Below are 12,298 nucleotides of genomic sequence, written 5' to 3'. Positions count from 1 at the left end.
CAAAATCAAGCACTGGCGATATATCAATCAAATACTCAAAAGGAAAGAGATAATAATTTCATTAATAGAGATTAATAAATTGATCGCTCCTGTCAAAATCTCAAAAGGAAAGAGAGAGATATTTCAATTTTCCAGGACAGAAACTTGGTACATCCAAAATATAAGAAAAGGAGAGGAATAAAATTTGGATTCTAAACTTTATATCCCTCGAAATTTTTAAATTACAAGCGATATTTGTTCCAAGCTGCGAGTTCAACCAGTATGCAGTGGCTGAAGCAGATCTCAACTAACTTAAACAAAAAGGCAAAAAGAATGTAACTAAAAACAGAGGAGAACAACAGAGGAAGAGACCATGAAGCAGTAGATGAGGATCAAGAAGGCAAAATGGCAAGCCCAGTTCCTCTTGAACTTCGCAAAGTAGGCCTCCGGAGGCTCCTGGTAGTGAATCTCAAATTCCTCGTCGGAAATCGGGGCATCGAATTCATCGCTCAGCCTCACCTTCATCTCCCTCAGCTTCTCGGTGGCGAGTCCCAGCGTCAGCTTGTGGCAGCGCCGCTGGTACTTGAACCCGTTGATGCACCGGAGCGTCTGCGCCACCGAGACGTAGAAGATGAGGTGGGCCAGGGAGAGAAGGATGATTGGGACCCAGCAGTGGCGGCACTGGAGGCGTGAGGAGGCAGAGGACTGGGCGGAGAAGACGAGGGCGAGGAAGATGAAGAAGAGGATGAAGAGCTTGTGGAGCTCCTTCTTCTGGAGGTCGATGGACCTCTTCTTCTCGAGGGTTTTCTCGAAGTGGAGCTGTATGATTGTGTTTATGGCTTGCACAGCTCTCTCTTTGGGGATTCCGCCGCCACCGCCTGACTGTTGCTGCAGCTGATGCCTCTCGTACTCCGCCATTGATGGTGTAAAGGCGGCCGAGCTTGAGAGAATAAACTCTCCCTACTCTCACACTGATGGTGAAAAGATGAACTTTTGGCACGGATCTCGAAAAGTTTATCTTTTCTTTTCCTTTTTGCCCCTTGATTTGCTGAATTTTTTTTCTGTAGGAGCCAAACTTACCTTCTTTTACAAATTACTCCCTCTGGTTCTTTGCAAGCAAGACACAACTAGGTAAGGCATCAGACAAAAGAATCTCTCGTCCTTTGCCTTCGCACGACTGCTTACAAAGCTCTGTATGGGGTTTGTTGCGCGGCTAAGTCACCGTTTGGTGCTTATTTTCTCTAGAAAATACCTTAAAATGGGATAATTTTTTAATCTTGAAATATAAATAGGATTTTTTTTTTGTTATGCACAAAGAATGCATACGCTATTTTCTACACCTTGAAATGACCTAATTGTTCTCCCATATAAATGGGTAGGGATGGTTCGGTATGGAATACCGAACCGAAACTAGTAACTCGAATCCTAAACCGAAATTTTTTGGGACTGGAATTTGAAGACCAACCCAAACCAAATTTTCGGGAATCCCAAAATATTTTCGAGAATTTGGGACAAATCGGGTGCCACAGCCCGTCCCAAATATATATTTATCGACGGCGTGAATTGACAAAAATACCCTTGGACGTTAGTTGTGTAATGTGGTTTAAGTGTGATTTTGGGTCAATATTCTTAAATCCTAATTGTTTGGAACCAATTAGGACTAAGTTATTGTATTTTTGGTGGTTGACCAATCCTAGGCCACACACACACACATTCTCTCTTCTCTCTCCCGTACCCTCTCATCTCTCTCGGACTCTCACTCTCTCTCTCCTTCGAACTCGTACGAACAAACACCCAAAGCCCTTGAAACTTCACGGATCGTGGTCACGAGTTGATTGGTACCCATTTCAGGTAAAGATACCTTCGAAAACCCTAGTTTTTCATATCCTCGATTTGTGCACTGTTCATTCACACGTAATTATGGATGTTTTTGGAAATTTGAAGCTTGTAGGAAGCTTAGTGAGATCCCAAGGAAGCTCGGAGTGCTTCGTTTGAAGGTTTTGGATGTCGGGATCGTGTGGACGAAGTTTGGCAGGTTTTTCTTGGAATTCTCCGGTGAGATTCCGTGACTTTTAGAGCTTTAAATTAGTATGATTGTGTTCTACAAGTTAAGAGCTTCATTTTGGTATAAATTACGTGAAAAATGGATGAAAAATGAATGAGTTATAGAGTTTTGAAAATTTCCCAGTTTTCCGACGACGGTGACGGTCGTCAAAGCTGAAGGTAGAAGACGAGAGGATATTCCGTTAAGTTTAACGGAATATTCTAACGGCACTAGGTCACGCCGTTAAGTTTTGTTAAGGAATAACAGAATATTCCCGGAATATACCTGACAACGTCAATTGACACCGTCAGTGTGCCTGGCACATGGGGGGCGCGTCTAGCCGTGCCATTGCCGGCGCGTGGGGGCGCGTGAGGCTTCCAAAAAAATTTCTAAAAATTTGGGGATGATCCTGAGGTTGTGTAGGTCACTGTGGTATATTCATATACCCATTTTGAGCTTTGTATGAGAAGTTATTAGCTAGTTTTGCCATGTGCTTTAAAATAACGTTTTTATAGTTAATTCACATATAGGTGAGACTTATCCTGAGGACGAGCGTATCCACGGGTGACTCGGGGGTTATGACCCGTCGACATACCAGTGAGTGGGCTTTTGTTTTCAGTATATATTTATATACTTGATATATTTCCCAGAAATGCATTTTTAAAGAAAGTATGCTTTGAAATAATATGCCAAATGCTTTTCTATTCTGAATATGCATTTCATAGTTGCATAGATATAAATGTGGTGTTGTGGAGGCACATGTAAGTCCAGGTAAGTTATGTTTGGTTCTGTGACTCATTGATGATTTGATATGTGAAATGATGTTGAGCTCATAAAACTGCACCTAGGGTGATTGTGATTTAGCCAGAAATATGAAGTACATGCCTATTTATTTATGTCACCTCCCGCACTGTATGCTCATATTGGATCCAACTTAAGTGCACAGTCTTGTCGTACAAACCTTATTTATGGTTCTGACTCGTAGGTGACTAGCGATTTATCGCCTGGCTATTATGAGAGAATAGAATTAAGCATAATTATATTACACCCAATCTTGTCGTACAGACCCATTTTTAGTGGTTCTGACTTATGTGCAGTATATTGCCATATAGGTCATTGTAGTGACTCCGGCTAGATTGACTTTTGAGCTATGAATTCAGTCATACAGACTACCACAGGGGTTCCGGCTAACGTATCATATTTCTATGAAATCATTCTTACCTGGATTGTTTACTTTGTTATATTTTGGCATGGCATACATATGAATATGATTATGTGAAGCATGAATTAATTGTTATGATTTCAGATATATATATATATATATTATGTATATGCTTATATCTTGATTCTGGGAAAAATTATACATGTTTTACAGCGAGGGATTAGATATGTTGATAAAGAAAATGATTTTGTAAAACATTTGTTTTTGCCCACTCACGTTTTCTATTTTGCACCCCTCCAGGTTTTAAGTAAGCTTGTTGTTGGTGGCTTGAGGACGTCGGCGGTTCTGACCTATCTAAATAATAGTAGGACATTCCTGGTACTGTATAATTAGTACTTGTTCTACTGGACTGCACCTAGACTTAATATGCTCTGCTTAGGAGTGTTTACTGTTGTAACTAACTCCTATCACTTCCTATTTAGTAGTGCACTCTAGTAATTCGGTTTTTAATTATTCGTATAATTCTTATCTTTATTGCTTCCGCACTATGCACATGGCTATGTCACTCTCACGTGACGGCCATCATACCTTGATCTCGGTCGAGGTGTGTCATTGGGAATCCCAAATTAAAATATGAAATTATGCATTATTCTTCAAATATATAATTCAAGAACACATTCATGAACTAGGAATGTCATTTAATTCACACTACCATTTAATCGAACACTAGCATGCCTGACTGTTTTTATTAGAGGCAAAATTTAAATTAATTAAACCCCTTTTGGCAATCTGTTGAGCGACAAAGGAATCACGCCTTCTAAAATCATCAATCATGACAGCAGCAATAATAAAATCCAAATGAATATAAAACAGAACATGAAAAATATGCAAGGTGTAGGGCATTCTAGGTTGCAGAGCATGAATTAGAAACTACTAGCATCAATTATAAAAGAATAATATATATAATATATATGTATAAATATATATATAATAATTAATACTATATATTTTCGGTTCAGTATAGGATTCCTGAAATATCGAGAAGCCAATCCTGAATCCCATGCCGAAATTTTGGGATCGGTTTAGGATAGCATCCGAGAATTTCAAGAATTTCGGTTTGGGAAATTTTTGGTTTGGGATCAGGATTTTTTCGGTTCGGTTTGGGATTTTCGGCAATTTTTTCCACCCCTATAAATGGGTTACTTAGAAAATTGCAACCCTCATTTCTGATTTTATAGAGAGAGAAACAGAAAGGAGAGAGAGAGAGAGAAAGGAAACCTTTCTCCTCCCCCACCTTCTCGTACCCCACCAGTGACCTGAACCATGAACAATGGCACATGTAAAGCCCATCTTTAATTTTTTCCTAGTTTTTGCTTCTCAGAATCTTTATGACTCTTTTTTTTTTTCTTCATGAGGAAACCTCTCTCGCCTCCCCCATCTTCTCGTACTCCGCCAGCGACCTGGAACATGAACATCCGCACAAGTAAAACCCATCTTCCATTTTCTGTGGTTTTTGCTTCTCAGGATCTTTATGACTCTTTTTTTTCTTCATCTTCTTTTTATGTTTGGCTTAAATTCTGCAAATTGTTGTATTTTTTTAATGAAATTTGATGCTTTGATTTGTAGAAATGAGCTTGAGTTTATTGTGATTTCTTGTTTGGTCGCACTTTTGAAGAAGTGATTTTGTTAGAGGAAAGTTGATTTTAGTTGATAAGTGGAATTGAATTTTGGGTTAGGGAATAATTTTGGTAACTTTGGTGGAGTTGTGTGAATTGAAACTTGTTTATACGGTTTGTTATGATTTCTAGTTTCCAAAATTACATCTTGGTATTGGTGGATAGTTGAGATGATTCTTTGCAGCACATATATAGCTTCTTTAATCTTGAGATTCACATTGGATTATAAAAATGTTCAAAGCTCTTGATCTGAGAATGGTTTTGAAGGATATACAAATAGTTGTTAAAGTTTTGCTTAACTTTGTCTCACCTTTTTTTCCCGTAGTATTGTTAAATTAGATGGTGAAATCTGCAAGGATTGAACAAACGACGAGATTTAACCGACGCAGAGCTGACTCTAAGATCCGATTCGGCTTCGTCGACGAGAGAGAGGAAGAGTGATAAATACAAAGAAAGAATGCTTGGACTACAATTAGATCCTACATCCCCAACAAAGGAAACCTTGCCAATGGTTAGAAAATGCAGCTGACAAGCATGATGGGGAGGAGATTGGGGGTTGGTGGCTGCGAGACACTATTGGTTGGGAAGGGTTGCTGTTGGGTTTTCGGTTTTTTTTGTTTAACTTCAATTTTTATTTTTTAATTAAACTTAATTGAAAGTTTAACAGTGTTAGATATGAGGTTAAATAGAGGGACAGGTGTTAAAAAATTATAATGGAGACACAAAAGAGACACCAAGTAGGAGACAACAAACCTGTGACCTTATTCAAGAGGCAATTAAAGAAAAATTGTGCAATTTCCACAAGCAAGCATATATGAATAATAACTGAATGTTTGAGGAAAAAAAAAACAAACGAATACTTATGTAGCTAAACAAATGAGAAGTTGGTGTACGAAGGTAGCGAAGTAGCTAAATAAATAAGTGAATTCAGATAATGTTTTGAGAAAAAGATAGAGTTGAAGAAGATGTTGGCTGATACTTTCTATACGAGTCTAGTTTTAAAGGCGTTGATTACATATATAAAAAAAAAAAAAAAGATTGGGTGTTAGAATTTCAATTTTTTTTTTTGTTAAAATGCTCACAAAAATATTTTACAACAACGTTGTCACATCCCGGCCCTGGTCCACCACATGCCAGGCCCGTTCCACCACCGTAGCACGATATTGTCCGCTTTGGGCTTACCATTCCCTCACAGTTTTGTTTTTGAGAACTCATGAGCAACTTCCCAGTGGGTCACCGATCCTGGGAGTGCTCTGACCTCCTTCTCGCTTAACTTTAGAGTTCCTATGGAACCCGAAACCAGTGAGCTCCCAAAAGGCCTCGTGCTAGGTAGGGATGGGAATATACATTTAAGGATGACTCCCCTAAGCGATGTGGGATGTTACAAACGTTATGTTAAATTAATTAAAAAAAGATTAACATAAACAAAAATGTGCACCTAATCAAATTATCATATAAAATTATAAAAACTTCAAATTTAGGGATCTACTATAAGGACTCTCCTATTGGAGGCAATATTCCTTTAGGGACACAAAGATTCTCTTTAGGTCCTTAAATGCGTACTCAAAGGTGATGGTGGAGTCCCTAAATAGGTATTCCCATTGGAGATAAGAGGATGCAATATCTACTTCCTATGTCCTCTCCTTATATTAAAAAGGAAAAGCATACTAGTATAGCTAATAATTAATTGAATTTATAGATAAGCATATACCATGTTGATGCACAAAACCGGATGGTCTTGGTACAACGTAAATCCGGCCGTGAATCTGCACAAACGCTCAAGAACACGAAGAACACAAAGAACACAAGGATTTTATCGTGGTTCACCCCAAGGTTTGGGCTACGTCCACACTGATTGTATTATATTTCTCTGTTGAAGAGGGAGAGAGAGAGCTTAGAGCTTAGGGGGTGTGAGGAAGCTTTGAGAGGGGGTGAAATGGCCTCTGAGGGTGAGAATGAGCCTCTCCTAGAATGAGGGGAGGAGTCCCCTTTTATAGAATAAGGGGCTCCTCCTCTTTTACAAAGTATGGGCTTTAGTGTGAGGCCCAAATACAAGGCCCAAGGCCCAAATATACGAGGCCCTAAATATGGTATAAACAGTAGTCCCCCAAGTCTTCAGTCAAGAGAGTCTTTTGGCTGGAGACTTGAAATTCAGTCCATGTGTGGGCCGAAGTAACTGATGCTCGATATGAGGCGGTGCCCAATCTGAAATGATGCTCAACTAGAAGTAGCACATGTTGTGAGGCCGCTTTGCTTGTAGCTTATGTTGCCTTAGTTGGCTTGGCTTTGTGGCGTTTGAAGGTGAGGGAGTCCCTTTTATAGAATAAGGGATCGCTCCTCAATACATAAATCATGGGTGATCTTCAATGAAAGTGAGGGAGTCCCTTTTATAGAATAAGGGTTCACTCCTTAATACATAAATAATGGGCTAGAGTCCCCCAAGTATTTTTCATGAGGCCCAGTTGAGGCCCAATATATGATACATAATGTAGTCCCCCAAGTCTTTAGTCAATAGAGTCTGTTGGCTGGAGACTTCAAATTGAATCCATGTATGGGCCGAAGTGGCGGTTGTTCGGAGGCGGTATTTGTATACCCTGCACTGAAGCTTTGTAGGTGAAGCTTTGCAAGTGAAGCTTTGAAGCTAGAGCTCTGTAAATGAAGCTTTTAAAGCTAGAGCTTTTGTAAATGAAGCTTTTGAAGCTAGAGCTCTGTAAATGAAGTCTTTGAAGCTAGAGCTCTTGTAAATGAAGCTTTTGAAGCTAGAGCTCTTGTAAATGAAGCTTTTGAAGCTAGAGCTCTGTAAATGAAGCTTTTGAAGCTAGAGCTCTGTAAATGAAGTCTTTGAAGCTAGAGCTCTTGTAAATGAAGCTTTTGAAGCTAGAGCTCTGTAAATGAAGCTTTTGAAGCTAGAGCTCTGTAAATGAAGTCTTTGAAGCTAGAGCTCTTGTAAATGAAGCTTTTGAAGCTAGAGCTCTGTAAATGAAGCTTTTGAAGCTAGTTGATATGAGTGATGCTCATGAATGTTTATGTTGATTGACATGAGTGATGCTCATGGATGTTAACATGAGTGATGCTCATGAATGTTAACATGAGTGATGCTCATGAATGTTTATGTATGATTGATATGAGGGATGCTCATGAATGTTTATGTATGATTGACATGAGTAATGTTCATGTATGATTTGAAGTATTGGACGTACTTTTAATCACCTGGTTGGAGCTATTTTGGGCTTATGGGTTTTCGCCCTCTACACAACATTCCAGCCCATTTACTTTGGGCTTTGCCTTTTTTTTTTTTTTTTTTTTTTTTTTTTTTTTTTTTTTACCCTCTGATGGGGTTTATACATATTACCCTCTGATGGGGTTTATACAAATGTTTTCAAAATAAAAGGAAAATAAATTACATCATTCTGATGGGGTATTTATTCCTTGTTTTTTTTTTTTGCAGTGTCTCCATGTGCATCCCTTTTACTTTCCTCTTTTCTGCTTTCCGAAATATTCTCCCAACAACATGATCTTTTTCTTTTCTGTTCCTTTCTTTGATCTCTCCACCTCCAGACACACTCACTTGCTTTTGCTTTTACTTTCCCTTTTCTTTCTCTTTTCCTTTTGCTTTGTCCGCCACTGCCTTTCTCTTTCAGTCTGGTTTCTGCTGTTTGAACACAAGCTGGTGTACTCCAGCTGTAAAAAATGTAAATAACGTAAAGAACGTGGCCTCCCACTCCATTTCTTTGTCCTCAGAACCCCACCTCAATGACCATTTGCTATCGTGGTCAAAAGAATGTTCAGATTCACGTGTTCTGTTACTGGGCACTTCAGGTTTAAACTCCACGGGCAAACTCAAGTACTGGGCAAATTTCAGGTTCCCGTTGATAATGATTTCTTATCTGAACAAGATCCATTGCAGCTAAAACCCGAAAAGATATTGATCTTTCCATTTTTCTTTTTCTTTTTGCTTTGAGACGGGGTTCTCAGCGAAGTACTCGAAGTTCCTGCCTGCTCTTTGGTTGCTTGTGCTTCTGACCACCTCTATTTTCTTCCTTTGCGCCATCAACCAAATCAGTAGAAGGCCTATCCTCCACTGTTGACCCAACCCCAAACCCAGGCTCAGCGCTAGACTCCTGCTGCTTCTCAAATCGTCATTAATAGCAGACCATTGACCTCCGCATACCACCGACCTCCGCAAACCACTGACCTCCGGTCCCGGCCACCTGGCATTTGCGCTGGAGCTTCCTAGCGACGACGTCAGCGACGTCCTACATGCTGGAGCCTCATGGCAACGTCTTACATGCTTGCGCTGGAAAGTTTGACAGGGCTCGGGATAGATCTGAGGTCATCGCGGGGTGGGAATCAATCCAGTTTGTCGGAAGGAGAGAGATCAGGGAGATCTTTATGCCTGCTCTCAGCTCTATTGTGACCGAGGGAAAGATCGTCTCCTGGGTCAAATCTGAGGGCAACGTCCTCTCCAAAGGCGAGAGCATCGTTGTCTTCGAGTCTGACAAAGCCGACATAGACGCAGAGACATTCTACGACGGGATTCTCACCGCAATCGTCGTCGGGGAAGCGAGACCGCCCAGAGTTAGTTGGAGGCTTTTAGGTTTTGTAGATGTGTCGCGAGGACCACGATGCTCACTGGAGCAATTGGGTATGGCGGTTTTAGCATCGAAACCTTTTGGAAATTGGTTGATGTTTCGCAATGGGTTTCCGGGTTCGGGTTAAGGGATTGGATCAGCTGAGAAAGCTCAGGTCTTTGAGCTTTGCCTTTGGATTCAGGGAAGATATTTTGGTGATGGAGATTTGGTAGGACTGTTGGAACTTGGAACTGTGTAATTATAGAGAGATAGAGAAATGGGACTGGGCTTTTGGTTTGGTGTTTCTTTTTTGTTTTGGTTCCTAGGTTTTGCAGATCCACAGTGGAGATGAAAAATTGAGAGAGAACCGACACAACTTTTCGTATCGATTCCCACAGACGGCGCCAAATGTTGATGCACAAAACCGGATGGTCTTGGTACAACGTAAATCCGGCCGTGAATCTGCACAAACGCTCAAGAACACGAAGAACACAAAGAACACAAGGATTTTATCGTGGTTCACCCCAAGGTTTGGGCTACGTCCACACTGATTGTATTATATTTCTCTGTTGAAGAGGGAGAGAGAGAGCTTAGAGCTTAGGGGGTGTGAGGAAGCTTTGAGAGGGGGTGAAATGGCCTCTGAGGGTGAGAATGAGCCTCTCCTAGAATGAGGGGAGGAGTCCCCTTTTATAGAATAAGGGGCTCCTCCTCTTTTACAAAGTATGGGCTTTAGTGTGAGGCCCAAATACAAGGCCCAAGGCCCAAATATACGAGGCCCTAAATATGGTATAAACATACCACATATTAAGAAAGAAGAATAAATTGCATGTACGAAAAATTTCTAGAATATTAAAAAACATATAAATTATAAGAATTTTCAAATTATGTTCTAAAAATTTTGCGATTCCTCTTATTTTTGTTGTGACATATCTTCTTATCAATATGTGATTGTGTAAATTATTTTCTGAAAATTTTGCGATTCCTCTTATTTCTAGAATATTTCCTAATAGACTTTGTATTACTTGGAGAGCAAGTTTCTCTCCTTCTTATTACTATAAATAAAGGCACAAGGACTGTGATATGAGCATATTTATGCGACTTAGTTAGCTTGTTCTTGTGCATTTATGTTGTTATTTCTTAGTTGATTTAGTATTTCAAGCCATTTTCGTGTGGTTGTAGGTACAAAGGGTTAAAAAGGCAAAGAAGTGCATTTTGGTGCCTTTTGGAGCAGTTTTGGGCATGGAATGGATATCACATGCATGGACCAAAGTGGTTGGATGAAATTAAAGATCTAAAGAAGCTAGGAATGTGCCAAGGAGAGGAAGAAAATAAATTGAGGACCAAGGAAGACAAGGAAACCATTAAGAATGAGGAAATACTAGTCAAACTTGCCTTATCTTGTCGTTACCTTTCCTAATCCTAAATTACCAAAGATTTAGTCACATGAAGGGTTCCTAAATACTTTGGGACATTTCATTACATGTTCTACAAGTCCTAAACCTGCCCTAAAAGTCCAAACCATACCATCCTTCACCATTTATCTTCCTAGCCGTGCAAGAGAGCCATCCCTTTCCTATTTTCTGCCACAAATCACTCCAATTTCCACCCATGCCGTGCACATTCATCCATGTTTCCTCCTTGCACTCATTTGCTGCACCATTCCACTTCCTTTCCTTTGTCTACCATGTGCACAATATCCTTTCACCTCCTTGCACTCATTGATTCACCACTTACTCACCTTTCCACCCATGCCATGCATAATTACCCTTGTCCCCTTCATGCACCAGATTTCTTGCACTCATTTCATGCACCATTACACTCATTACCCCTCCTTGCCGTGCACCACCCTTGTCTCCTTCATTATTTCTGATTTCATGCACCAATACATTGAATCATTGCACTCAATTGCTGCACACTCCTTGTCCCCTTCACCCATCAGATTTCATACAACTTTTGCCTTTACTACATGCACTCATTGATGCACCATCCACCACCTTTGGACTCCCATGTCGTGCATCATGACTCTTGCTGCACCTTTGACTCATTTTTGCACCATTCCACCTCCCTTTCCTTTCTCTACCATGTGCACAATCATTCATGTTCCTTACTTGCATTCACTACATTTTACCCCCCATGCTTTGCATCATCACTTCACTTTCACCTTTGAATCATTTCAACACCACTCCATGCACTCATTGCTGCAACACCACTCCATTTTACCCTCCATGCTTTGCATCATTACTTCATTTTCACCCTTGAATCATTGCACACACCACCATCTTCCCCTCCTTGCCTTGCACTTCCTCTATAAAAGGAAGTGTGTGTGGCAGCCATAGAGTTCAGTTTTGGTTAGATCATTCATCCCCATTTCAATACAACCTTCATCCAAACATATCCATTCATCTTCACATCCATTCCTCCATACAAACAAACCTTCAAACACTCACCAACACCTTGTGCCGTAGCAAAGGAAGGGAAGGAATGTGCTTGGACGTGCTTGCTGTCCAACTTGGATCGTTGGAGCGTTTAGGTGTTTTCTTTCTTTTGTTTCCAATGTTTAAATTCATTTTCTTTCGTTTTGTTGTGAACATGAGTGGCTAAACCCCTCTTAGCTAGGGGTGATTTCAAAGCCATGATTATGTGTGTAATATGATTTGATAAATTCCAGTTATGAACTCTTGAATCGTGAATGCAATTGGCTTAACTATTTTATTGATAACTTATTTGTATTTGTTGATTAAGGGTCGACACTTAATTGGCATGCATAAATCCGATGCTAGAATATAAGAAAGTTTCACATAATCGTTACAAACTTATATTCATAAGTAGTGGAGGTCGCTTATAAACAATCGCGTTAAGTTTAATT

The 12,298-nt window shown here is 40.1% G+C and overlaps 1 protein-coding gene and 1 long non-coding RNA gene across 2 annotated transcripts; one reads left to right on the top strand and one right to left on the bottom strand.

The window, feature by feature from the left end:
- Positions 1-98: 98 nt before the first annotated feature.
- Positions 99-1,180, bottom strand: LOC103399997 (uncharacterized). The gene has a single exon (XM_008368988.4). The coding sequence runs from the start codon at positions 895-897 to the stop codon at positions 319-321; it is 579 nt and encodes a 192-aa protein (XP_008367210.2). The 5' UTR covers positions 898-1,180; the 3' UTR covers positions 99-318.
- A 3,293-nt stretch (positions 1,181-4,473) lies between these two features.
- On the top strand, positions 4,474-5,533 carry LOC139195808 (uncharacterized). Its single transcript, XR_011580842.1, has 2 exons — positions 4,474-4,668; positions 5,187-5,533. It is a non-coding gene; the product is annotated as an uncharacterized lncRNA (long non-coding RNA).
- The last annotated feature ends 6,765 nt before the right edge of the window (positions 5,534-12,298 follow it).

Source organism: Malus domestica, chromosome 01 (assembly GCF_042453785.1).
Source record: "Malus domestica chromosome 01, GDT2T_hap1".
NCBI lineage: Eukaryota > Viridiplantae > Streptophyta > Magnoliopsida > Rosales > Rosaceae > Malus > Malus domestica.
This window is presented reverse-complemented; position numbering and strand designations above follow the sequence as displayed.

What these genes read in the sequence shown, in the direction of transcription:
- LOC103399997 (XM_008368988.4), bottom strand. Translation starts at nt 897, where the DNA reads ATGGCGGAGTACGAGAGGCATCAGCTGCAGCAACAGTCAGGCGGTGGC.